The sequence below is a fragment of the Alnus glutinosa genome, chromosome 3 (assembly GCF_958979055.1).
Source record: "Alnus glutinosa chromosome 3, dhAlnGlut1.1, whole genome shotgun sequence".
Lineage (NCBI taxonomy): Eukaryota > Viridiplantae > Streptophyta > Magnoliopsida > Fagales > Betulaceae > Alnus > Alnus glutinosa.
This window is the reverse complement of record NC_084888.1, coordinates 9,648,219-9,675,217: the sequence shown is the minus strand read 5'-3', so window position 1 is coordinate 9,675,217 and position 26,999 is coordinate 9,648,219. Positions and strand designations below refer to the sequence as shown.

The window sequence follows — 26,999 nt, the reverse complement described above, 5'->3', positions numbered from 1 at the left end:
TGATATGCACATGTTTATAATGATATGCACAAAATTTTAGAAAATAAACTTTATTAATAAACCAAAAATGTCAGACAAATGATATTGACTTTCAGGGCATAATCCCTAACAATACAGTCCTACCTACAAGATACCTCGCAGTACAAGACACCTCACAACACAAGACAGAAGAGCCTATCATTAATTATATCCATTTTTGGTACAACCTTCGGTAAATTTTTGCACCTTCAAATTCTGCATGAATCTCTCTCTCAGTCCTTATCCCCATGGGGTTGCTCGATATCCATCCCTCTGTGTCACACAACAAACTCTGGTTGAAGGCATCGATGTGATGAAGAACATCCCCTTCAGCATCAAACTGATTTCTCATGTCAAGTGCCACTTCAAGCACATCAGACTGTACGAATACCTGTCCAATCAAAATTATAAATCTTAAGATTTTGACAGGCTTCGCATTTATAATGAAAATTTCAGTACGATAATACACTCAACACAGCAAGTCCGAGAATAGAAGGGAACAAAATTTAACTCTACATTCTCAATACAAATTACAGAGTCATTTTGCTTGCGGATTGCAGATGATGCTTTGCAGTGACTGGAGAAAAAAGATAACAGTTCAGAAAGAAAATAGTTTGGCTAACTTCTTTTTTTGTCTGGGCAATAGTTTGGCTCACTTGCTTTCTTTTTTCTTCTCCCTTCTATTCCATCTACAAACACAGCATACATCTTTCTTTTATAACGAAAGATTTTATTCATCATTAAACCCCCAAACTCCAAGCACAAGCACCCAAGAAAAGATTTAAGATTCCAGGTATGAAAATAATTCCATAAAAACATATAAAAGTTTGCATTGATGCCAATTGTGTGACCGAAAGAAGATACTTTCAACCTCTTGATACAATAGATTGAGATGTTCAGCACCACTTGTAACAAATAAGAATAGAGGAGATGGCCATAAAATGGTTTGCATAGGACCAGTTATACGATTATAGAAGCCTCAATAGATCAAACTGGAAAATATATAAATTGCTTGCAATAGATCTATATAAATTGTATCTCATGAACGATTTATATTCTACTTGCTTGGAAGAGGGAGAAGCCCATCTAGATGAAATAAACACCATCATATTTGCTTAGTCTCTGATAATCTTGTGTAAAATATATTACACCACAACAAACCAGCATAGATTTTCCAAAGATGCCTCCACAGGCCACACATAAATTCATCAAAGCAACACCATTCTGATTTTTTTTAATGCAAGGTCAAACAATGAACCACACAGGAAAGGTGATCCAAATCCATTATGACCTACCACTTCGCCAAGTATCTTTCCAAAAAAGAGAAACCTATCTCAATGAACTATCAAGCATTATAGCTGGAGACAAGAACTATACCACACATTTTAAGCCAAGCCCATGAAAAGTTTTACCAAAAACATATTTGCATACAACGGTAGACTGCTTTTAGAACAAACTCTACCATAATGAGAAAGAAGAAAAAAGGGACCAAACAGTGATTCAGTCATTTGAGTGATCATTGGCATCAATTAGCTCAGTAAAAATCACTCAAGTCTTATCGTCATACAATGGATCCTGGGATCAAATCACATCTACACCAAGAAAGGGGATTCAAGGGAAGGGAGAGGACTGCCTCTAGTTGTGTAGCCCCCCAATGGGCCTCTTAAACTCAGAAACTCTGTTGCTCAAGCAGAAAAAAACAAAACAAAACAAAACAAACAAACAAACAAAGCATTTACTTGTTAGTGCTTGTCTCCTTTCATTGCAGGAGGAAGGTAAAGCGAGCAAGATGCTTTAAGGCCAGACGAAGTGTGGACTTTCAAAGGCCAAAAGCCCTTCTTTGGCTCAATGGAGGGCAGTTTAGTTGATGACTTCCAAAGTCTTATAAAATTTAAGACCAAATTTTTTTGTTACTTTTTTTTCCTTCATAGTATGTTTGAAAGGTGCGTCTTCTGAGTGCGTACATATAATTATATGTATGCATAGGTATAAAATGACTATAAAACCATATTTCATTAAGATATTTATCATATATACTTATTTTACATTTTTTTTAAAAAAAATAAATAAATAACATCAGTGCAAGGTGGTACCTAGTTGACAGCAGAGATGCCAGGCTAACTCAAATGTCAATGGGCTGACGCTATGTTCTTCCAGCTATAACTCTCTCTCTCTCTCTCTCCCCCCTTATTGTGAGTAACTTTGACTGATATAATGAGCACAGTTTCGATCAAGTTTTTTTTTAGGAAAAATTATAGTTTAGCCCCCCAAATTACCACCCGTTTTGCGCTTAGCCCCACAAACTGCCAACACTCTGACTCCGGCTTACCAAACTACCAAAACCTTTGAAAAAGGCCCCATTTGGCGAAATATCTCCATATTACCCCTGCCACGTGTCATTTTTCAATTAAAAAATAATAAAAAAAAAACTAAAAAAAAATAAAAACTAAAAATTAAAAAAACTAAATTTTTATTTTTATTTTTATTTAAAAAAAGAAAAGAAAATATGGGGTGGCTGCCGAGCCACCCCCTTGGGGAGTGCGGTGGCCTGCGAGCCACCCCCAGAGGTGGCCGGCGCCACCTCTAGGGTGGTTCGCAGACCACCCTGGCCGCTGGGGGTGGCCACGCGCCACCCCTAGAGCCCTAGGGGTGGCTTTCAGGCCACCCCAAATGGACATCGGGGTGGCCTGTAAGCCACCCCTAGGGCTCGGGGGTGGCCTGCGAGCCACCCCAGAGGTGGCGCCGCCTCTGGGGGTGGCCGCGCGCCACCCCTAGAGCCCTAGGGGTGGCTTTCGGGCCACCCCAAATGGACTACGGGATGGCCCGTAAGCCACCCCTAGGGCTCGGGGGTGGCCTGCGAGCCACCCCCAGAGGTGGCCGGCGCCACCTCTGGGGTGGCTCGCAGGCCACCCCGGCCCCTTGGGGTGGCCGCGCGCCACCCCTAGAGCCCTAGGGGTGGCTGTCGGGCCACCCCAAATGGACTACGGGGTGGCCCGTAAGCCACCCCTAGGACTCGGGGGTGGCCTGCGAGCCACCCCCAGAGGTGGCCGGCGCCACCTCTGGGGTGGCTCGCAGGCCACCCCGGCCCCTTGGGGTGGCCGCGCGCCACCCCTAGAGCCCTAGGGGTGGCTTTCGGGCCACCCCAAATGGACTTCGGGGTGGCCCGTAAGCCACCCCTAGGGCTCGGGGGTGGCCTGCGAGCCACCCCCAGAGGTGGCCGACGCCACCTCTGGGGTGGCTCGCAGGCCACCCCACTCCCCAAGGGGGTGGCTCAGTAGCCACCCCATATTTTCTTTTCTTTTTTTTTTCTTTTTTTTAAAAAAAATAAAAAAAAAAATTAGTTTTTTTAGTTTTTAATTTTTTTTTAATTGAAAAATGACACGTGGCAGGGGTAATATGGAGATATTTCGCCAAATGGGGCCTTTTTCAAAGGTTTTGGTAGTTTGGTAGGCCAGAGTCGGAGTGTTGACAGTTTATGGGGCTAAGCGCAAAACGGATGGTAATTTGGGGGGCTAAACTATAATTTTCCCTTTTTTTTATTACTTCAGCTTCCATAAATGAGTTTTGGGATATAGGTCAAGGTAAAACAAAACTGGACTAGGGATCTATATTAGATAACTTTGAATAACAGTTCAGAGACTTCGATAAAAGAAATGAATATTGCAAAAAAAAAATTAGATCTATTATGATATGATGAATATTCAGATTACATACTTGTCCCCCATGCATTAAATTCTTTATGATGGAATCTACAAGAGACCTCTGCACAACTCTCCTTTTATGATGCCTTTTCTTAAAATGCGGGTCAGGACACTGCACATAAATATGAGCCGAGAACAATTTTTATTACATATGAAGGATCCATCAGTCTCACCATAGACTAGAATAATAACTTGGAGAAAATACTTCTGGAATTAAATTAAAAATAACTCTCACTGAATGCTAGTATGAGGGGTGTACTCACCAGGATTGAGACTAGTATCAAGGGTCCAGGATATGTTAATACTAGTTGATCGAAAGAAACTGTGGCATTTGCAAACAAGAAATGCCTGCAATTGAGTTGAAGCAATCCATATTTAATCCCAAAATGGTGTACAATTGGTTTATTTTTTTCACTATCCAAAATAAAGTCTTGGGCCCTACACATTGCTAAGAGCCAGCTCCTTTGTCCAGAGGTTAGCACGATTAACCAGCTGCATGTGGATATTTTATGTTACAATATAAAAGTGAAGCCCTAATACTCCTTGAAGATGGGGAACAAGGAACAAGTAATTGCACACTAACTCAATCAGAAGAATTCTCAATCACATAAAGGGCCAAGGAGTTTGTTCCCATACTTTCTGCCGTATTTCCAACCCCAAATAATTTCTCACTTCAGGATTTCTTTTTGCAAGCCATATGAGAAATCTGCCGCTACCTGGGAATATTTTTATCGTTAGATAATTTAAACAAATAAATATCCCATTCTCCTCTCTGGTGACTGATAATGATGCCAAAGTATTTACTGATAAGAAAAAGGATTAGAAAATAAGTCAGCAAATGTATCAATATTGACCAACTATATCTGCTCTAGGATGCCAGTCCCTCCCTCCCAAAGGATTGATCTACATAAGCGGAATAATTAGGATACAATAGTTAATAGTTTCTCTCTCTCTAGCTTTCAAACAATCCATTTTCAGGAAATGAATTCCCCATCAAAGGATTGGTCTACTAAATGGAATAATATTCCATCAAGATTCAAGATATTATAGTTCGGCATTCTTTTGAAAGACAGGAAGGATAAGCTCATTAGTTGAAGAACACCCTAAGCTTGTGTTATCTGCGACTACAACTGAACTTGAATAAGGACCCCATGTAACCATCTGTGGTTTCTTGCTCAGGAAAAAAAAAAAAAAAAAAACTCTGGTGTTTTCTCAGTTTTATTCATTCTTCTGCTAATTTTTTTTACATAATTGCATGTTACCTTTACCACAGGATCCATGCATCTTTCCTCCCTTTGTCATGAAGAAACAACTGAACTTTGTCATGTTACCTTACCATAATCACAATGTCATTTTATCTTTTACCTTAGTATCCATAAATCTCTCATCACGGTATTCCTAAGGACTTGCCAAAGGAATCTTGCAAATAGAGGTAGAAGAAAACAACTTCTAGATGACCTTGTATCTAGGTGAAATTGAATACTGAAACTTGCATTCAGAGGCTAACAATTCCATTCATCTAAGGATAAGATAGATTTTTAACATAAAAGAAAAATGTAGAGACCAGCTGCTGCTAAAAGATGCAGTCATGCAAGTTAGACAAAACCACTGTGATAATCAAGCTCTTTAATTGCAATATAGACAACAGTGGATTTTTCTACACTAAAAGTTAACTGAAACAAAAGCAGACATACAGGAGAGAACAAAACATGATCAGTAACGCATTACCGCTCCCAATATCTACCATGAGAGGCAATGTTGGGTCCCTGAAGACTTCATTCCAGTCTGGTACTCGCGCAGGCATCTACCCAGAAACGTAGGACCTTTATTATTGATAGTTGAACTTAGAAAACAAAAAATAAAACTAAATATAAACTACAATATATGTTAGTAATGATGAATTTTTCAGTTGTGAAAGAAAAAACCTCCCAATGAATTACATACAGAGAAAGAGGAACTGAGAGGGTTGACATGTTGCCGTATTCTGACATGACCCAACCCCTGCAAATCCCCCAAAACAAATTTTGTCAAAAACAGAGAAAACTAGAGTCGGTAAAAGTAACAACAATGATAACAAAAAGAAGGAGGAGCATAGCGTAACCTCAGGAGCCTTGTTAGGGAGATTGAGGTCAGCATATTCTAAGGCCACCAGGTCCGAGCTTCTGAGACAAGATTGCTCTTTAGCAGCGGCAGTACCTACTCTCGTACTGCAACAGTAGCGACGAGAAGGCGATGATATTCTTTGTAGAAGCGAGCAAAGCGCTTCCTTTGTAGCCCTTCTGGGTGCTCGTTCGCCGCCACCGTAAAAGTAGCGGAGTAGGTTCAGGGAAGAAGCAGCCATTTCCTCCTCCTTGGCTGGCTTGTTTGGCGATAACTTTTACCTTTTTATCCTTCTAAGAGCCCTCCCAATGGATTATCTATTTGCAATTTTAAGCTAGAATAGATAATAAAAGTATTAAAAAGAGACTCCATCAGCTTATGTATTTCAACTCTATAATAGATTTTCCTTAATTCCATAAATAGTGGAACTCTACATGTAGAGTTATTCTATTCACTTATCTATTTTTTTTATTCTTTATCTCCACTTTTTTAGCTTTGCTTTTTATCTTTTTCCCTCCACCACTCCACGTTCTTCTTCTTTTTTTCTTCCTTTATAGTGGAGATTTAAGAGAAAGTGTGCAAAGTAGTGGAGTTATAAAGCGGGACCCACGTGAAAAAAAAATACTATAACGAAATAAATAAATTAAAAATAATATAGAGTTAAGAATAGATAATCGGATGTATAGTGTATTTAAAATTCATTAGCTAAACTAGATAAAATAGATTTTGATTAGCTATTCTAGATTGAAAAATACATAAACCATTGGGAATGCTCTGAATTTTAAATGCACTATACATCCGATTATCTATTCTTAACTCTATATTATTTTTTTATTATTTTTAATTTATTTATTTCATTATAGTATTTTTTTTCACGTGGGTCCCGCTTTATAACTCCACTAATTTGCACACTTTCTCTTAAATCTCCACTATAAAGGAAAAAAAAAAAAAAAACGAGGAGTGGTGGAGGGAAAAAGGAAAAAAGCAAAGCTAAAACAATGGAGATAAAGAATAAAAAAAATAGATAAGTGAATAGTATAACTCTACATGTAGAGTTTCACTATTTATGGAATTAAGGAAAATCTATTATAGAGTTGGAATACCTAAGTTGATGGAGTCTCTTTTTAACACTTTTATTATCTATTCTACCTTAAAGTTACAAATAGATAATCTATTGGGACTGCTCTAAGTACCACCCATCAGCCAACGTCGTCGTTTTACGAGGTCCAATTCCACCGCCTTCTAATTTCTAAATATCCCAAGCGAACGACGCTTTCTTTTGAACTTGAAAATGAGAATCGCGCTCGTCTCCAGAATTATCAGTGGCCCTCTCGATTTCCGACCAAAAATCCGGCCACTCTTCTTCTACTCCTCACGGCCACAACGCCACGAAAACCAAAAACGGCGACAAGAAGAAGAACCTCCCAATTCCAATTCCTCAATTGGGTCTCCATGTAGAGTCCAAAAACTGATCGCCTCCCAAACAGACCCTCTCCTCGCCAAAGAAATCTTCGACTACGCCTCCAACCAACCCAACTTCCGCCACTCTTACTCTTCCTACCTCATTCTTATCATCAAACTTGGCCGCTCCAAATACTTCTCTCTCATTGACCACCTTCTCCTTCGCCTCAAATCCCAGGCCTACCCTGTCACTCCCACCCTCTTCACCCACCTCATCAAACTCTACGCCGAGGCTAATTTGCCCGATAGGGCTCTCAAAACCTTCTACACAATGATGGAGTTCAATTGTAAGCCTTCCGTCAAACACTTGAACCGCATTCTTGAGTTTCTGGTCTCCCACCGGAGCTATGTCCGCCCCGCTTTCGATCTTTTCAGGAATGCGCATCGCTACGGGGTCGAGCCCAATACGAAATCGTACAACATTTTGATGCGTGCGTTTTGTTTCTGTGGGGATATCAGTATTGCTTACCAACTGTTCAACGAAATGTTTAAGAGGGACGTTGTTCCGGACGTGGAGTCGTATCGCATTCTAATGCAGGGTTTGTGCAGGAAGAGTCAGGTGAACAGGGCGGTGGACTTGTTGGAGGACATGTTGAACAAAGGGTTTGTACCCGACACGTTGAGTTATACCACTTTGTTGAATAGTTTGTGCAGGAAGAAGAAGCTTAGGGAGGCGTACAAGCTTCTCTGTAGAATGAAAGTTAAGGGGTGCAATCCCGATATTGTTCACTATAACACGGTTATCTTAGGATTTTGTAGAGAAGGGCGTGCAATGGATGCTTGTAAGGTTCTTGAGGATATGGCATCAAATGGGTGCTTGCCCAACTTGGTCTCGTATCGAACTTTGGTTCATGGCTTATGTGATCAGGGGATGTTGGACGAGGCCAAGAATTATATGGAGGAAATGATATCAAAAGGGTTTTCTCCGCATTTCTCTGTTATTCATGCTTTAGTCAAGGGTCTTTGTAATGTTGGTAGGGTTGAAGAAGCTTGTGGAGTTCTAGGGGAAGCGCTAAAGCATGGGGAAAGTCCTCATGTAGATACTTGGATGACAATAGTTCCTAGGATTTGTGAAATGGATGAGACAGAAGGAATGGGAGAACTTTTGGAAGAGCTTCTGAAGATAGAAATAAAGCCTCACACTAGAATAGTGGAAGCAGGTGTTGCTTTGGAGGACTATTTGATCAGCAAGATACGACCTGGACGAAGGAGATCTTAATTGTGTTTTGGTTTACGGCTAACTGGTTTGTTTGATCCCTGATAACATGCAGATGCATAGAATTGTCCTTCCCGGTAAAGGCTCATTTCCCATTGCTTTCGATATGTTTATGTGGGTCTAATCATATCATGAGGATGCATAGATGCATAGAAATATCTTGCTATACTTCTCGTAGTTCACTATGCCTAATTATCTTTGTGGTATGAGCCTTCTTAAATGTTGTAACCCTGTTTGTATGATTCTGCAAATATACTTCCTGCAATCTGTAACATATAAGAAAATATATCTACTAGATTTTTCTTCCCTTGTTGTTGTCTTTATAGACTAGCAAGCAATATGAGTGTTCAATTCATAGCTCATTTTTTCTGTTTCATTCAATTCTCTGTGACTTTTGCTTACATTGATTTCTAGTGCCTAGAAGGTAAGGTCCAGTCTGAAATCTTGTCTCTGGAGAATGAATGCATGCAAGTACGCAAATAGCAGACATCACTATGATGCTAAATCACATAGCTGGTTTCACCAATGTGACCATTCTTGGGCTCTTTTTCTTTTGGGACAAGGTTTTTAGCTCTTGCTTGAATTGGCAATTTGTAAATACCCAGAACTTAGGCCTTCATGCTATGTAAGATAAGACTTGGACCGCCAATTCTCTGAAAGCGCGGTTCTTGCCTCCCTTGGCTAGAAGCAATACTTTCTACCTAACTTGCACTTGATTCAGTTTACAGTTTTATGGAAGGCATTGAAGCCTATTATAGTTCATGTTGATTGATAATGCAATTGGGGGAATTTGCAGAGACCGCGACAGATTGTTCATGCCCATCTTCTGCCAGCAGCATAATGAAGCGATTCTATTAGAACAGGAGAATAACTTCTATAAGGACCTGGCATTGTGCCCTCCAATAGAGAATGGACACATCAGTATATTACACGCTTCTTCTGGGGTCTTGGAGAGGCATTTATTTAAGCGTTGGTCAGCGTATCTTCTCCTTTGTTGCAGAGGGTCAAGCGATTGCCCATAGAAATTTAAATGTGCAAATCATTGAAGAAACTTGTGATTATTTGCAGTGTACGTGTGTAATCACTGAGGGACTCAAATGGCACAACAGTTCCTGCTGCAATGCATTCCAGCTTGTATCTTCCATGCTTTAATGGCAGTCTCTCCAAATGAATTTTGGAAGATATGATCAGAATGGATGAATTGGTGAGATTTCTATCACTCAATATGCAGTCAATTAAACACAGTAAAAATGATCAACAACTGCCTAAACTATAGGCACTAAGAAACGGGCGTTAAGAGATTTGTTTAGTTTCACCTAATCATTATGAAAATAAAACAAAGGAAGCTCTAATTAACACACTTTTCTTTGGAAATATGTTTACGAGGACATCATCAGGAATAGAAGTGTCTGTCCGTTTCTATTGTATTGAAATCACTCCTATTGAATGATGACATATGAACAAATTTCACCGGGAAAAAAAAAAAAAAAAAATCCATTCAATGATGTTTTGAGATGTATTATAGCAATTTGAGGTAAGGGTGTTTGCTGGTTTAATTTACAAAATATTTTAGCATCTTACTAAAGATCACAGATAATAGAAATTTAAGTGATGAGAATTTAGAAAAGATAATTATATATCTTGTAACTCATAAGCTCAATGCACGCACATGAGATGCATATCTAGCTTGTTGACTCATATCCATCCGAAGAAAATAGTACAAAAGGGAAATCTGATTATATTTGTTAAAATTTTTATTTTCTGTCTTTTGTTTTCTATTCTCTAAATAAAAACAAACAATTCAAAAAAAAAAAAAAAAAACCTTATAATCATTCAATGCAAAGATTCAGACAATTAATCTCTAGTAATGACCTTGTGAGTTAATGGTATTTCTCCATATTTAAAAATTGATCCACCACTATAAATATGGAATGAATGGATTAAGAGTTGAGGTGGTAATTCATAGTCGCTAATCAGGTTTGGGCCATACCGAGAGATGAGTATAAAATTATATAAATCAACTTAAATTCAATTCATTTAATTAAATGAGTTAGACCTCTTAATCATACCCCGCTAATTTTATGTCGGATTCACAAATCGTATAAAAAATTGTCAGTCTTAAATGTTATATGTTGAGTTCGGATTGTGTCGAAGCCTGGGTATAAGACTATACAAGTGCACTCTAATTCAATCAAGTTAATTGAACAAATTGTACTCCTCAATCTTAATCTACTGAATTTGTTTCACGTTTTTACGAATCGTGTTAAAAATTGCCCACACTACTCGATTTGCATTGTGGGGAACTATGGTGGCACGTGCACCATGTCACATGTGAAAACAATCTCTCAAGTATTACCCCAAGAAACAAACACTCCCCTTGGAAATCGAAATACGACGTGACAAATTGTGGTAGCAGTTCTGTTACACCTGCGCTGCGTGTGTGGTGGGAAATTGGCAATGGCTTTGGCCTTGCCGCCACTGAGACCATTGCCCTCCTCCTCTGCCTCTGCCTCAGCCTTAGCCTCAGCGGCGTCACCATCCTCTTCTACTTCCTTCAACTACCGCCCTGCCGTCATTCTTCCTGTTAAGTGTCCCGCTTCTCTATCTCACATCGCCTTCTTCTCAGTGGTATCTATTTGCACCAAAAGTAACGGCGTCTTGGAGTGTCTCTGCAGGGCTTGGGGAACAATTCAAGTGACTACCACAAGTTGGAGGCGACTTTGAAAGAGCACTACGGCGTGCCCACCGTCGTCGCCAAGGTATCAAGGCTTGATTGGCTCAGAAATGCCGCCGGTTTGGCGGACCCCAACTACTGGCGTGGCACTCTCCGCCCTCGCCCAGTCCTCGATTGGTACTTTGTTCGATCATTCCTTTTTCTTTTATGCTTTTCCGCACAACCGGAAAACCCCTGAAAGAACACTGCAACTCCTATATGGTTGCAGGTACTTGAAGAGGATAGATGAGGCTGTTCGGGAGGCTAAGGAGCTGGCTCAAGGTTTATTCCTATCTTTGCTTGCATTTTGAATTTGTAAAAGTTTTTAACAAATAACTCAAAACACAAAATACTACTCAAAATATATAATTTGATCGGTGAGGTAAGAGTTAACTTATTATTTAAAAAAAATAAATTAAATTTTTTTAAAATAAAATTAAAAAAAGAAAGATATTATGGTGGTGGTATGACTACCAAAAGTGGAGAAGATGTAACTGCGTGGCCACCACTCTCCTCCCCACTAAGGGTGGCCACACGTCCACACAGTCCTCACATTTATGTCACATTAAGATACTTTTTTTCAAATTAAAAACACAAAACACTCCTCAAAATCAAGGGAAATGCTCTGAGAAAGAAATTAAACAAGTTAAATAGAATCCAAACATGTGAGAATCATATATGATTAATTTGTCGGTCAATGATGACTGGTTTCACTTTCATCTCTGTTTGTCATGATTGGGACTTCAACTAATCAAACTTCATTTCTTCTTTGCATATTCCTCTCTTTTTAGCTGAAACCTTGCCCCCTTCTTTCTCGTTTATTTGCTTCTAGACTCTAGACTCTAGGGTTTAGTTTTTTGAATGTTCACTTTCAGTTGCTGCATTGGGAGTTGCTGCATAAGAGAGTCATGTGGACCAAAAGGAATAAATTAATAAATACATGGCAGTTTCTGAATTTCTGAAAAATATCTTATTCTAGGTGGGACTTTATCCTTGATTGGACACTCAGCTGGAGGATGGCTTGCACGTGTTTACATGGAAGAATTTGGACTGTCCCATATTTCCTTGTTATTGACTCTTGGAACCCCCCACCTGTAGGTTATCGAATTTTAATAATGCTTCCTTACTGATGACTCTTGGGTCTTGTCACTTCTACTTATATATCATTCATTTTTCTGCATCCTTAGAACTGGGTTTGTGGGATATGCCAGTAACTTTAGTTGTTCTATCTGCATTAGCTTAGTTTACATTTGAGAAATGGTATATTTACTTTCAAGTGCTTACTCCTTGCTCCAGCAGTGAAAATCATCATTAGATTTTAGATAGATTAATCTGTAATCTGTATGTTTCACATCAATCAATGGTGATTTTCACTGCTACATCAAAGAGAAAGTACATGTAGCATTTATCTTTACATTTCATCTTAAAAACAACCTCAGCTATGTCTTCTTTTTTGTCCTTTTCTTTTCATTTTCCCAGTCCAACTCCGAAAGGCCTGCCGGGCGTTATTGATCAAACAAGGGGTCTCCTAGATTATGTTGACAAGTATTGCTCAAAAGCCGTGTACACTCCCCACCTGAAATATGTATGTATTGCCGGGAGGTAAACTCAATATCAGACCCTTCTTTTCATTTTTTTCCATCTAATTTTCCTTTTGGTTCCTATTGCTAATCATCTGTGTTGGCTATAGCTACTTCATATATACAAATATTTTATGTGCTTTGTGTCTACCAATTTATTTGACCTAAGGATGTCTTTGTAGTTGTTCTTCCCTTATCTTCTGCTTATTTTGTGATTTTCCTTGTTTCAAGAGCACAATTACTAGCATGGCCACCTGGGAATTTTGATTACATGGGTGCGATCATACCAGCACTAATGTATCAGATCCCATCAAAACTCCGCAGTTGAGTGAGACTGGGGAGTCCTCATGTTGCACCCCTCGTTTTCTTTACTTATCAAAAAAAAAATTGATTACATAGAACCAAATCAGAAAACTTCAACAAATGGTCTGAATCAGCAGAATGGTGTTGGGGAGCATGAAAGAATTTTTGGTTACACCACTGGAGGTTTAGAAAAAGGAAAAATGCCTCTTTGGTGTGATTGGGAAAAAATAATGGTAAACTACATACCTTGTAAAAAATACTGAGGAATGTGATGCTGGTTTTGCATTTATGCATTTGACTGGTTCCTGAGAAGCATCTACTTGTAAGAGTTAAACACACGATCAATTTGTATGGTTTCAACCCAACAATGCTATAAAAGGAATGAAGCAAAAATTTGGGGTGGGACATTGAATGCTGTTGCAGAGCTTAGAGGGAAACTGGAAGGGGGGAGGGGAAGCTTATACATTGTAGGAACTTTCTGGCTTTTTCCTTTTCATTTTTTCTTCCCCTCCTGCAAATCTAAAACAAGAACCAGAACAAGATACAGGGAAAGGCATTTATCACTGCAAACTGGAGCATGAACGACACCAATACATAGTACTGGTGATGTTATTCAAGAGGTTTTGTTGTAGCGTGATATTGGAACAGTGTAGTAAAACTAGATGTGAGGTTTATCAGGACAAGAATGGCAACTTATGGGATGAGTGAAGTAGTCCTTAATTTGCGAGTAGCAGAGCTTAACATGTAACAGACATCCTAAAGTTGTAAAATCATTATCCCTATAATCATATTCTTTTAAGAATTTTAGATTTAATTCTTGCTTAGAAAATTGCTGAAATCTTTACAGGTACATCCAAGGGGCTCGCTTCATTCGCAATTCAACTGCAGATGTTGAGTCTGTAGTTCTTGATAACAATGCTCACTCAATTTCCGAGGTTGCTACTGTCAACGATGTCAGCACATCGACATCAAATGCAACAACCTTTCGTGCTCGCTTTGTTGGCCAAGGGTACAAACAGGTTAAGTCAACTGTCTTAACTGTTCACAACTCTAAATTAGATGAATTGCTATCATCAGATACTTCAAATTTTTCTTTTTTATTTGTTTTTCCTGTGAGTTATTTACTATCCTCTCAGGTAAGCAGGCAATGATAATGAGGTGTACCATTTTGTCAGGTTTGTGGGCAGGCAGATGTATGGGGTGATGGAGTTGTGCCAGAAGTATCAGCCCATCTGGAGGGTGCATTTAACATTAGCTTGGATGGAGTTTACCACTCACCAGTTGGTTCAGATGATGTGTTGAGACCATGGTATGGTTCTCCTGTTGTTGTAGAGAAATGGATACACCACCTCCTCAGCTAATGGATGTGGAAGGCAGTCAAATGGGAAGATAACTTTAACTCGTTCATGTAATTTTGATTCATTGAGAAAGCATAGATTGCAATATTCTTGACATCTAGACAATCTGTGAAGTAAACAATTCATTAGGAAGTCCTTGGTTTCATTTTTTTAGTGTACTTCGTTTCTTTTTCTTTTTCTTTTTCTTTCTTTTTTTTCTTTTTTTTTTTTTTTAATTTTATTTTATGACAAAGAACCCATTCCAGGGAAAGACCACTTCGTGTACCCACTAACCTACCTCTATTAAGTAAACCTTGGATCCGTGTAAAGCACCCCCTCTACACGGATCGGGTAATACCCTAATTTTACCGGAGGGTTGGCCTCAAAAAATTGTTTACACCCAAGAAGATCCGAACCTTAGACTTCATGAGATTACCACAAAGATCAATGTCTTTACCACTTAAACCACCCCATTGGAGTTTACTTTGTTTCTTTTTTTCCCATTGACTAGTGAATGAGAAAAGCCTTTAACTTCTTACAATCCTATTGTTTATGTAATTTCAGCCTCAAATATATTGCCCATTTTTCTTTCATCTTCACTTAGAGAGAGACAAGCCAATTGGACAAATTCTTGTTATGCATCTAATAATCAAATTCTTGCTTTCATTTATAACATGCTCATTTCCTCTTTTTAAGCCCCCCCTCTCATCGTGGTTTGTCAACACTTGAATATATTACATCTTGCCAAAAGCAGGGTCCCTAATCTAACTGTAATGAAAAATGTTATATACTACACCATCATCCTATCTCCATTCTACTATGACAGTATTCATCAGCCCCTAAACCTCTTTCTTATTTTCTTTTAACAAAAGCCGATGGACACTATCACATCAGCCCAATTGAATGGGACGTAGTATATAGCGTTACTCATATATAAATACTAGAATCTGCATTGAATTCAAATTAACATTGTCAAAAACGCAACTTTCTTTTGATGTAAAAGTCCCTTAACTTTGGGTACACTATGAATCCAACTATTTCCAATATACAATCATATAATGCAGCTACAAAGGCTTGCTTACCCTTTTTTTCTTCTGTTCTTTTTTTTTTCCTAGGCAAGAAGGATAAGAAAGGGACGATTAATGGTTGGAATTCTCCATCTATGCATAACCATAGTAATACTTTTAACACCAAACTCGGGGTCTAGTCGGATCAACGTCGCAAGAAATGTGCAGTTGCTCCCTCAAGACTAACAAGTCAAGCCATAACTTGACCCTAATCCCAACCCCAATCCCAGCCAGGAGGGGCCTAGTTTGCTTATTAGCTTATTTGATTATGACCAATTGCCATGAGCCTTTATGCAAGCCAAGCTAAAGTAGTTCTTCCAAGGGAGCTATGGTCGGATGCTTTGGAAAAACCTCTTTTGCCCCTTAATTAGAAAAGCCTACTCGAACATTCGTTCGTTCAGCTGTCAAGAAGAATACCTGTCAACATTGAACTTTCGATTGATCTAAGAAAGCAACCAATTTTTGGAATTATATTGCAACTCAAATATGTAATCATCCTGGTTTCCGATCATCTATAGGCAGGGAAAAAGAAGCAAAGAAAAGAAATGAAAAGAAGGAGAAGAAGCACAAATAGAATCATCAGAAGTATTGCAAATGATATGCTCAATAAAAATGGGCTCAAAGAAGACCACGTGAACAGGGGCATTCTAGACAGCATTTGCAAAAACATACATGCGCATCCAGACCACATCTCCATGGACCATAGTCCAAGCCCCCAAAGGATTTCCCCTTGGAAACTTCAACAATTAATGGAGGAAATCGGGTGCAGTAACATATGGTTTTCACCATAGCTAATCCATCGCACAACCTGCTTCATAAGCTGACAACTGCATGAAAACAATCTACTCAAAAGTACTTTTTACAACATGTCCAGCTAAACATTTTTTAATCACAAACCCAGCCCTAGAGTTCGCTCTCAAACAAAGGATTTGGAAGAAATGTCACAAGAGCTTAATCTGTAAAGAGTTGAGGGCACCAACCTTACCTAAGCCAAACACCTAAAGTCAGCAGTTAATCAGTCTTCTTAACAAAGTGGAGGGAGAGCAATTTCCCAATTTCCAGGAACCCAACCTTGTCCTTTCCACTAAATAAGGCCTTCAGCTTCTCATCGCAATAGATCTCCCTCTTATCTGCAGGATTCTGCAGGCCAAAAGCATCCACATATTTCATCAGACCCTAGTATGATGTACCAAGTTTTTCTTCAATTAAAACTTTACAATCACATATATGTAATAAGTAATGCCATGTGTGATATCCATAAGGGAAAACTTAGCATGGTGAAAATTCATATAAGAATTCAAAACAAGATAAAGGCTTAAATTAAGGTCCACCTCCCCCACTGTAGCCATAGAGATAAAGCAATAACTACAACATTTTATGCACCACAAAACAGGTTCCCTTCAATAAGGTACCTGTTCCAGTTACCACAATACAATGAATCACAAAGAACTAAAGGAGAGAAGAACAAGATTGTTCTTATGTGGAACTGGGGGACAGAACAAAAGAATGATATTTTAACACATATTACATATATACGGATATACCCAACCCCAATGCCGCATGCATGTGCACAACTTACGCGATTAACTTTATGAAAAATAAAATAAAATAAAAAAATCAATCCACAAACAGCAATAGCTACTTAAGTTTTCACACCCAAAAAGGCAGGCAATCGCCAACATTACTGACTAAGAAGTATTACACAAGAAATTTAGGGTTGGTTTAGGGTAGAGCTTTGAGAAGTGTTTAGGGTTTTGGGTTTTGAAAAGAGTTTTAAAATAATAAAGAAAGAGAGAGAGAGAGAGAATTGAGAATTATTTTGGTAGGGGCCACATTTGAAAAAAGTTTTGTATGTAGGGTCCAAAGAAAATTTCTTTGGTAAAGTTTTGATAAGTGTTTCTAAAAAACAAAAACTAATAAGTGTTTTCATAAAATAAAAGAAAAAAGTGAATAAAAAAAATAAACTAGACTCCACAGGTGGTGGCCACCTGGCAGCAGCTACTGCGGTGGTGATTTAGTGGCCATCATAGGGCCCACGAAATGGATCTGCACTGTGTGACTGCCAGAACTGCCACCACTTATTTTTTAAAAAAATAATATATATATATATATATATATATATCAAGCAACATCCATACCTGAAAAAATGAACTTGTGTTTAGTTATTTTTTGAGATGTGTTTTGTGTTTCATTTTTTTATAATTATTTTGTTTTTTGAAAAGAGTTTTGTGGTTGTTTTTTTAAAAAAAACAAATATATCCTTAGTTTTTATTTTATTTGATTTATTATTTGTGTGTGTGTGTGTGTGTGTGTGTCAGACGGAAGCTGATGTTACAGGGGAAAAGAATGAACGAGAGGCTTATGCTCAAGTAACAGCAACTAGTAAATGACATCTTTAAAATTGGACTGCAAGGCAGTGCAGGATAAACTATGACTCTAGATTGTGTGGACAAATGACCACCAATTCAGACATGAATTGCATCCCAATACTTCGGCACGGCCTACACCCCCATATTCTGTTAATCAAGAGATATGAACACTCAAATTGCACCACTCGGAGTCTAGGATCATACTCAGGCAGAGCTTATTCAATTATATGGCTTGCAACTGAAGCATCAACTTCAAAAGGAACTCAAAGTATCACGACGACATTAAAAAATACTAGAAACAAGAATGATGCATGAGGTCTCACTCGTTAAATGGTCCCATTTCTCAAGGACTTTGCCTAGGGTTGGTACATTGACTAATATTACTAGCTTAACAAAATCCTATGTATATTCTCAACAAATCCTATATTTAGATTTCCACATAGACTCTTCAAAGAAAATATAAAGGGGTGAAAAGAAAAAGAGAAAAGTGAAACTATCAAGGCTAGAGACCTTATTGGCATTCAACCCAAACACTATGAAGTCCAAATTTTAATTTGTATAGTTAAGTAGCCTTAGAATTCTGAAAAAGGGTAGTGGCACTCAAAAGCATACATCTACTGAAGGTCTAAGATCAGCATTACTTTGTCAACCACCTTTTCTCCTTTTTGTTAACTTCTTGCTATTTTTTAATAAATTTATTAAACCGTTTTGCTTGTGATCATGGTTGTTTGGTAATGTATCCTCCAAGAGTTTCCTATTTTCAGACACAAAAAGACACTCTTCTCATAATTATTAACAAAAATTCAAAACACACACAACATGAAGAAAAAAAAAATGGAGGGTGTTTGTAAGCCTCTTCTTCGGTGTAGCTTCCTTCTCCGGAGCGAAGCCCTTGAGGTAACTTCATTTTATGAATAATAATTTATTAAAAGAAAAAGGCAAAGCCCTCGCATACGAAAAGTATACAGGAGAGGCAAATACTCCACAAGCGTCTAAAATATATATTTTTTTTTTGATAAGGCAAGTTGGTAAAGCCTCTTACAAGCATCTGAAGTCTTAAAAGGAAACAATATCTAAAAGACTAAAAAACGAGAATTTTTTTTTATAAGTAAAAAATTGGCCTTATTCAAAGCATAGGGCGCCCATAAGTATACCGAAAGTATACAAAAAAAAAAAAAAAAAAAAAAAAAAAAAAAAAAGGGAAGAAGAAGAAGAAGCAGCAGCTAAAACATCCTCTAAAGACTTCTCCAAATCCTCGAAACAACTATTATTTCTTTCCTTCCAAACATATCGATCGGCACCATCTTTCAAATTGCAGCACTCCCCGGCCTTCTAAAAGTCCACCAACAAGCAAATAAGTCAAAGACTCTCCTAGGCATAACCCAAAACAAACCAAAACGAGTAAAGAGAGCACTCCACAGAGCGTAAGCCACATCGCAGTGAAGAAGAAGGTCTGTTTCGCTTGCACATGCAACATCTATCCACCAAAATAACATGCCTCTTCCTGAGGTTATCCATTGTAAGGATCTTACCTAGAGCCATCGACCACGCAAAATAAGCCACCTGTGTAAGAGCCCGAGTCCACCACACACTCTTTCAAGGAAAGTGACTCCCCACAAAGCAAGCCAGTGAGCTAAAGAAAGACCCGACCTTGAATAAGCCTTTTTTGGAGGAGACCCACCACAGCCCATCTTCACTACCTTTTCTTACATTGACCGAGTGCAACACCTGGAAAAAAGAAGCAAAGACATCCACTTTCCAGTCATGCGCTTCTCTAGGAAAGCTCACACTCCATTGATTAGAACCACCCAAGAGCTCCAAATTATCCACAACAGAAGCATCCTTCGCACGAGCAATTTCAATAAAACAGGAAAAGCTTCCTTAAGAACTGTATCCTCACACCACATATCATGCCAAAATTTGGTTCTAGCCCCATCCCCCACGTCAAATCTAGAGAGGCCTAAGAATTCCTCCCGCCCTTTCCTGATGTTCTTCCATAACCCCACTCCACCTGCATGCTCTAAGGTGCACCAACCTCCCCATAAACTGCCAAACTTGAAATCCACCACCATTCTCCACCAAGCTTCTCTCTCAATCCCATAACACCACAACCATTTGCCTAACAGAGCTCGGTTGAACATCACCAAATTTTTGATACCCAACTTGCCTTCTAAAATTGGGTTACAAACCTTAGATCAACTCACCAAGTGATATTTGAACTCGTCACCAATCCCTCCCCATAAAAAGTCTCGTTGTAGCTTCTCAATGCGAGCACGCACACTTGCCAGGAGAGGAAAAAGAGACAAAAAATACGTGGGTAAGTTGGCAAGGGTACTCTTGATAAGGGTGACTCTACCTCACTTGGAAATGTATAACCTTTTTTCCAACTGGCCAACCGACGTTCAATCTTTTTGATAACACCATCCCAAATATGAATAGATTTATAGGAAACCCCCAACGGAAGACTTAGATACTTCACTGGCAGAATGGCAACCCCACACCCTAAGATATCGACTAAACTTTCCACTTGATCTACATCGCCCACAGGAATTAATTCTGAATTAGCCAAATTAACCTTCAAGCCTGAGGCAGCTTCAAACAGAAGAAATAGACTTCTAAGATAGCGCAGCAGAAATCATTCGACTCAAAGCCTCCATCACAAAAATAAACAACATGGGTGAGAGAGAGGATCCCCTTACCTCTACCCACGAGAGCTACTGAAAAAACCATTAGGAGAACCATTTACCAACACTAAGAATCTCACAAAGGAGATACAATAAGCTATCCAAGAGCACAATTTTCCCCTAAAACCTCACCTCCTCAGCACATAAAAAAGAAAATCCCAATTTACATGATAATAAGCTTTTTCCAGATCCATTTTACACATGACGTCAGGCTCCCTAGATCTTAATCTACTATCAAGACATTCATTTACAATAAGGATCAGATCAAGAATTTGTCTCCCCTTGACAAAGGCGCTTTGAGATTTGGAAATGACCTTCTCCAAAACCGTCTTCAATCTATTTGCTAAGACTTTAGCAATGATTTTGTAAATTCCACCCACAAGACTAATAGACCGAAAATCTTTTAGAACAATAGCACCTAGAATTTTCGGAATAAGAAAAATGAACAAAGCATTGAGGCTCTTTTCAAAAGAACCTCTATCATGAAAATCCCGAAGCACCTCCATTATGCCCCCCCTCAAAACATTCCAACACGCTTGGAAGAAGGCCATAGAAAAGCCATCAAGACCCGGCTCCTTATCTCCTACCATGGCTGACACTACCTTCCTAACCTCCTCCTCCTCATCCTCCCCCTCCTCCTCCTCAAAAACTCTCTCCAACCAACTGGCCTCAAACTCCAAAATAGAATCAAAGGAGATAACATCCACCAAAGGCCTCCACCTACACTGCTCAGTAAAAAGCTTTTGGTAAAACTTGACGATGTGCACGCTGATTTTTGTCTTATTAGAGGATTGAGCGTCACCAATCAATAAGAAGTCCAAAGAATTGTACTTTCTATTTGAGTTGGCTATGGAATGAAAAATTTAGTGCACTTATCACCTTCCTTAAACCACAACACCCTAGAGTTCTGCCTCCAACTCACCTCCTCCATAAGAGAACACTTCTCTAAATCTCTGACAACCTCAGCCTTTCTCAAAAGCTCCTCCTCCCATAAGGCCCTACTTTCTTCAATAACATCGAAGGCCTAAAGATCTTCAATAAGCTTCATCTTGTTTCTCTCTACGTTGCCATACACCTCTTCATTCCATTTCTTAAAATCCAGCGTCAAAGCCTTAAGCTTACGAGCTAAAACAAAACTAGGCGAACCTTGGAATGTCCCGCCATTGTTTCACTAGACCCACGAACCCTTCTACCTTAAGCCACATATTTTCAAATTTGAAAGGCATGCTCCCTCTTGAAACATCACCACAATCAAGGAGGATTGGGAAGTGGTCCAAATAAAGGTGAGAAAGCCTCTTTTAAGAAACCAAGGGAAACCAAACTTCCCAATCATGGGAAACAAGAAAACGATCGATCCTAGACCACATGGGAGGATCATGAGAAATCGACCAAGTAAAGGAGCCACCAACAAGAGGGAGATCCATGAGGCCCTGATCAGCTATAAAGTCAGAGAAATCCGTCATAGGAGAACAAAGACAAGCCTCACCAAATCTTTCACAGGCAAAGCGAGTTACATTTAAGTCTCCCCCTATGCACCACGGCAGGTTCCACCAACTACAAATGCCAGCAAATTCATCCCAAAGACGTCTTCGATCACACCCAAAATTCAGGCCATAGACACCTGCAAAGGCCCATACGAAATTATCCACAATGTTCTTGAAAGAGACTGCGAGGGTGAACTCCCCCACACACTTACCAACCTTCTCCACCATCCTTGTGTCCCACATTATAAGGATGCCCCCTGAGGCCCCACTGGATTCCAAGGAACACCAATCTATATGATTGTATCTCCATAAGCTGCGCACAACGTTGCGCGATAAACTATGAAGCTTAGGATCTTGAAAGCAAATAACATCCACCTTCCAATCTTTAAGCAAATTACTAACCCTTAGACGTTGTCTCCTCTTGTTCAATCCCCTCACGTTTCAAGAAAGAATTCTTGGCTTCATAACACAACTGGATGTCCCCTCGTCTTCCTTTTACCACGGCTGGAACAAGAGCCTCTAGCATCGTAATTTACTGAACTCTCCAAATTCTTGACCTCCCTCATTCCCTTCATAGCACTACTAGACCAATCACCCAGTGCTTCTAGACAACGTTCCTCTTCAAGAAAAGTTAAGAGGGGCAGCAATTGCAACTTATGACCCACATACAAGATTCCTACAATGGGATAAATTTCATTAGCACACTAAATAACCCAATTAGAATACCCCAAAAGACCCCCCGAGGTTGGGAATAGGTATTTAGAGGAGGCAACCTACCAATATTAGCTTCTCCTACGACCTCTTCCACAATGCACAAGTGCTCCCTACTGCCAGCTTCTTCAATACACTAATCACCCTCCTGAAATGCCTGATTGGCATGTTGGAATCAGCCCTCTGCATAGACCAAGCAAACTGAGAAAGAACTACCAGCAACTTCAAACCAGTCAACCGAGACGCATAAGACCCAACACTAGCAGTCACAGAGCCGAGACCTAGAGGCCACGGGAACAAACACTACAACCCAATCCAAGAGAGATCTCATAAACAAGGATTGTAAACAAAGCACGTTGAACTCACAATCTTCAAAGCGGAGCTGATTCCTTTCTCTCCAAATGCTTAACATAAGGAAAGTAGGAATAACATTTGAGAGAGCATTTGGAGAGAAAGGAATCGACAACTCTTTGAGGATAGCGAGAACAATGTGCTTCTCCTTAAATGCTCTTTTTTGAGATCTCTTATGGATTGGGCTATTGTATATGGTCCTAATTTTTCCTCAGGGAATTTGGGTGATGCCACGAACGGTGTTGGAGTTGTTGACTAGTTGGGGCACGTCAGTTGGGTATGGTCGTGCTAAAGAAGCTTGGCAATTAGTTCCATTGTGTTTATTGTGGTGTATTTGGCGGGAACGGAATTCACGGCTCTTTGAAGATAGAAAGACATCAATAGTGGAGCTACAAAAGCGTTTACTTAATATGTTACATATTTGGATAGTGCCCCATCATTGCTTGAATGATTTTATTTTTGTAGACTTTTTAAATTTATTCTCTTCTCGTCCCATTTAGGGGCTCTCTTGTATACTTCTCGTGTATAAAGGTTGCGCTCCTCTGCGCTTTTAATGAACTGAATTACAATTACTTATCAAAAAATAAAAATTCTCTCAGGAAATTTGGTAGACCTGATTTGTTTTCTAGATTGTAGTAGCAAATATAGAGCCTCGGCTCTCTTGTATACTCTTCATGTACGAGGGCTTTTCCTTTTCTCTATAAAATTCCTATTATTCATTAAAAATAACAATAAAAAAATAAAAAATAAAAAATAAAAAAAGGAGAGCCTTTTTGGGATAACCCTTCCCTTGAGTCTTCCAACAATGAAGCGACTCTAGGATGTTACTCGACATGGCCCACAAAACTCCGAACAGGTTGAAAACCAAGTGCCAAAGATCACTAGTGGACTCACAATGAATGAGAAGGTGATTAATGATCTCCTCATTCTTTTGCATAGAAAACACCAATTTACAAGAGTTAAACCCCGCCTTCTGAGATTATCCACCGTAAAGATTCTATTCAAAGCTGTCTTCCATGTAAAGAAAGCCATGCGAGTCAGGGCCTTAACTTTCAAAACACTTTTCCAGGGGAATAGGCAAGGCTCTTCAAACTGTAAAGATTTATAATAGCTCTTCACTTCAAAGCCATGATTACTAGTTGGGGTCCACAACATTCTATTTGCCTCCTCCAGATGGGTTTTTGAGGAGTATAACAAATTAAGAAAATAATCAAGAGATTCTAGCTCCCAATCCTGGATTGCCCTAGTGAAACTCATATTCCATTGGGTAGAAGTGCCGAATGAATCCAAGTAATTCGACACCAAGGCCTCTTTGTCACGAGCTATCAAATAAAGTTCAGGGAATGAAGACTTTAAAAGCAATTGCTCAGCACCACACATTATGCCAAAATGACGAATACAAGAACCCTCCCCAACCTTGAATGAAACACAGTTGGAGAAATTCCCCAAGTCATTCCTAATATTCTTCCAAAGGCACACCTATTGGGCTCTTAAGCTTCTTCTCAACACTAACCCCCTCTCTAAACTCCATACTTCTCAGCGATCACATGTCTCCAAAGAGAATTATGCTCTTGCACGAATCTCCAAATCCATTTCCCCAGTAGAGCTTTATTAAATAACATGAGATTTCTAACTCCCAACCCTCCACTAGAAACTAGGGAGCAAATAGTCTGCCAGTTCACTAGATGAAACTTATGCTCACCACCCGATTCATCCCAAATAAAATATCTATGAAGATGCTCCAATTTCCAAGCTATACCGAATGGTAAAGGACAAAGGGGCAAGAAGTGTGTCAGCAAACTGGATAGCGTACTCTTAATTAGAGTTGGGCGACCACTCGAGAAAAGTAAATCTTCTTCCAATTAGCCAATCTTTTTTTCAATTTCTCAACTATCCCATCCCAAATCACTTTTGACTATAACGAAGTACCCAGGGGAAGACCTAAATATTTCATAGGTAGAGAGAAGAGAATCTGCAACTAAGAATACCGGCAAGTTCTTCCTAAAGTGGAACCTCCCCTACTGCTACTAGTTCAGACATCCAAAGGTTAATCTTCAGGCCCTAAATGGCCTCCAAACACAGAAGAATGTGGCCTAAGTTTCAGATTTTATCACCATCAGCATCACACATAATAAGCATATCGTTTGCAAAAGGTGGGATATTTCCAGGGGGCAGTGTTTTGGATGTCTACCTCAACCTGGAATCCTCGTAAGTAAATCCCAATCATAGCTCTAAAAAGCATCCTACAAACTCAACCTCTCTGCAAATGCGAGGCCACGTGAGTGACTGGTTGGAATCCATATTGGTGGAGAAATAATAAAACATCGGTTTAAGAAAACAATAAAATAAAATAAAAAAACTTGAAAAATTATATTTAAAGAAGATAGAGAATGGGAAAAAAAAAATCGTTTTATTGAAAATGTAGTAGGTAAAATATAGAATGATGCTTTGTGGTTAGCTAAAATGCATATCGTTGCTGCAGATGCTCTAATGTACAGTTTTGCTACTTTTGCCTCGTAAGTAAGAAGTACAACATCTTGTTCATTTTCTAATTTTTCTCCCATCAATAAGACACACAGACACCTTCAACTCGCTAAAAGAGTATGTCTAAAAAGGCAAAGTCAAGACTTTCAGTGTTTCACTTATATCTCTTTATCTTATTTTTTAAATAAATGCTTGTGTTTCCTGCTTTACATGAAAACAAAACAAAAAATGCTTTCAACTCAATCCTACGAAACGCAAAATGCAATCCATAATACGTAACATTCTCAACAGGGTACGTGATCAATCTAGAAGAAACCCATTAAATAAAAGCATCAAAACCCTCAAAGAAATAAGAAAGACAAACCCATACATGAATGTAAAAGAAGGAGAAGACACACACACACACACAGAGATAGAGAGAGAAAGGCAGAGCAGAGTTGGAGGGACCTGGAGATTCTGGCCCTTGATGTAGGACCAGATCTGCTTGACGGCGCCGCTGCGAGAGGCCTCCGGCACACCCATGAAGGTCTGGAGCGCTGGGGAGATTGGGCCCACCTTAAGGATGCCCCTGGGTCCAGCCGTTTCTCGTTTGGGCTTTGGAGACGATAACCCCGTTCCTGTTCCCTGATTGATTGCCTTCGCTGGCCTTGGCTTTGCCTTTGCCTTTGGCTTTGATCTGGCGGGGGTGGTGGTAGTGCTCTTAGCGTTAGCGACATCGGCAGCTGAGGATTTGGCTGGGGCTAAGAGTGCCCTGCACCCTCTGAAAACCCTCATTCCACACGAGTGATACGAAGACATTGCCTCTCTGTTTCTCACTCAGTCTCACCGAGTTCGAGTAAGGTTTTTCCCCTGGCCGTTGCCACGGGGCCGCTGTAAGGTCCATTTAAACACTGCGACACGCCTCCGCCCTAGGGGTAAAATGGAAATAAAGAACTAAACGACGGGTAAATACCATTTCGTTAGTAACGGCACTTTTTCTTCTATTTTTGGGAAAATACGTATGTATTCTTCTATTCCCACTCATACTCAATTGTCAATGTTTCTCCCTAAAAAAAATGTTAGATTTACAACACCAATACAACAATTACACAACCCCTCACATGAGGGTGAAATCTACACACTGAGGCCCACCCTCATGTGAGGGATTGTTGTGTAGTTATTGTGATGGTGTAGTGCAAGAATCAAATCTCAAATTTTTTTCAATAAGACAAAAATGTCTTTATAAATTTTAAAAAAAAAAAAAAAAAAAAAAACTAAAAAATATATCTTTTTAAACAACAAATTAAAAAAAAAAATTAAAGAAAGCAAAAATTAAAAATAGAAAAAACACAAAAAATTAAAAAATTAAAATTTAAAATTTAAAAAAAAAACGAAAAAAAAAATAACTGAAAATTTTTTATAAAAAAAAAAAAAGGGGGTT

General features: G+C 39.2%; 4 protein-coding genes across 4 annotated transcripts; 2 read left to right on the top strand and 2 right to left on the bottom strand.

Moving 5' to 3' along the window:
- Window positions 1-34: 34 nt before the first annotated feature.
- On the bottom strand, window positions 35-6,113 carry LOC133863860 (uncharacterized). Its single transcript, XM_062299980.1, has 8 exons — window positions 5,821-6,113; window positions 5,664-5,720; window positions 5,448-5,523; window positions 4,356-4,435; window positions 4,162-4,211; window positions 3,983-4,067; window positions 3,733-3,831; window positions 35-409 (listed from the first exon to the last, which is right to left on the bottom strand). The coding sequence occupies exons 1-8, from the start codon at window positions 6,058-6,060 to the stop codon at window positions 185-187; spliced, it is 912 nt and encodes a 303-aa protein (XP_062155964.1). The 5' UTR covers window positions 6,061-6,113; the 3' UTR covers window positions 35-184.
- An 896-nt stretch (window positions 6,114-7,009) lies between these two features.
- LOC133864162 (pentatricopeptide repeat-containing protein At4g01400, mitochondrial) lies at window positions 7,010-9,951 on the top strand. The gene is made up of 2 exons (XM_062300413.1): window positions 7,010-8,573; window positions 9,293-9,951. The coding sequence occupies exon 1, from the start codon at window positions 7,111-7,113 to the stop codon at window positions 8,497-8,499; it is 1,389 nt and encodes a 462-aa protein (XP_062156397.1). The 5' UTR covers window positions 7,010-7,110; the 3' UTR covers window positions 8,500-8,573; window positions 9,293-9,951.
- An 823-nt stretch (window positions 9,952-10,774) lies between these two features.
- On the top strand, window positions 10,775-14,603 carry LOC133863735 (uncharacterized). Its single transcript, XM_062299807.1, has 7 exons — window positions 10,775-11,079; window positions 11,172-11,347; window positions 11,439-11,491; window positions 12,189-12,303; window positions 12,689-12,811; window positions 13,940-14,111; window positions 14,268-14,603. The coding sequence occupies exons 1-7, from the start codon at window positions 10,954-10,956 to the stop codon at window positions 14,451-14,453; spliced, it is 951 nt and encodes a 316-aa protein (XP_062155791.1). The 5' UTR covers window positions 10,775-10,953; the 3' UTR covers window positions 14,454-14,603.
- Window positions 14,604-16,082: 1,479 nt separating this feature from the next.
- Window positions 16,083-26,454, bottom strand: LOC133863736 (protein TRI1-like). Its single transcript, XM_062299808.1, has 2 exons — window positions 26,027-26,454; window positions 16,083-16,636 (listed from the first exon to the last, which is right to left on the bottom strand). Exons 1-2 carry the CDS (start codon window positions 26,375-26,377, stop codon window positions 16,508-16,510), a joined length of 480 nt encoding a protein of 159 aa, XP_062155792.1. The 5' UTR covers window positions 26,378-26,454; the 3' UTR covers window positions 16,083-16,507.
- Between the last annotated feature and the right edge of the window lie 545 nt (window positions 26,455-26,999).

What these genes read in the sequence shown, in the direction of transcription:
- LOC133863860 (XM_062299980.1), bottom strand. Translation starts at nt 6,060, where the DNA reads ATGGCTGCTTCTTCCCTGAACCTACTCCGCTACTTTTACGGTGGCGGC. An exon ending in CTCTCAGTTCCTCTTTCTCT is followed by an intron (nt 5,524 to 5,663) that starts GTATGTAATTCA and finishes GTTTCTGGGTAG; the next exon opens with ATGCCTGCGCGAGTACCAGA. An exon ending in GAGCTGGCTCTTAGCAATGT is followed by an intron (nt 4,068 to 4,161) that starts GTAGGGCCCAAG and finishes ACTCAATTGCAG; the next exon opens with GCATTTCTTGTTTGCAAATG.
- LOC133864162 (XM_062300413.1), top strand. Translation starts at nt 7,111, where the DNA reads ATGAGAATCGCGCTCGTCTCCAGAATTATCAGTGGCCCTCTCGATTTC.
- LOC133863735 (XM_062299807.1), top strand. Translation starts at nt 10,954, where the DNA reads ATGGCTTTGGCCTTGCCGCCACTGAGACCATTGCCCTCCTCCTCTGCC. An exon ending in GCCCTGCCGTCATTCTTCCT is followed by an intron (nt 11,080 to 11,171) that starts GTTAAGTGTCCC and finishes GTGTCTCTGCAG; the next exon opens with GGCTTGGGGAACAATTCAAG. An exon ending in TATGTATGTATTGCCGGGAG is followed by an intron (nt 12,812 to 13,939) that starts GTAAACTCAATA and finishes AAATCTTTACAG; the next exon opens with GTACATCCAAGGGGCTCGCT.
- LOC133863736 (XM_062299808.1), bottom strand. Translation starts at nt 26,377, where the DNA reads ATGTCTTCGTATCACTCGTGTGGAATGAGGGTTTTCAGAGGGTGCAGG. An exon ending in TCAAGGGCCAGAATCTCCAG is followed by an intron (nt 16,637 to 26,026) that starts GTCCCTCCAACT and finishes TTTGGCCTGCAG; the next exon opens with AATCCTGCAGATAAGAGGGA.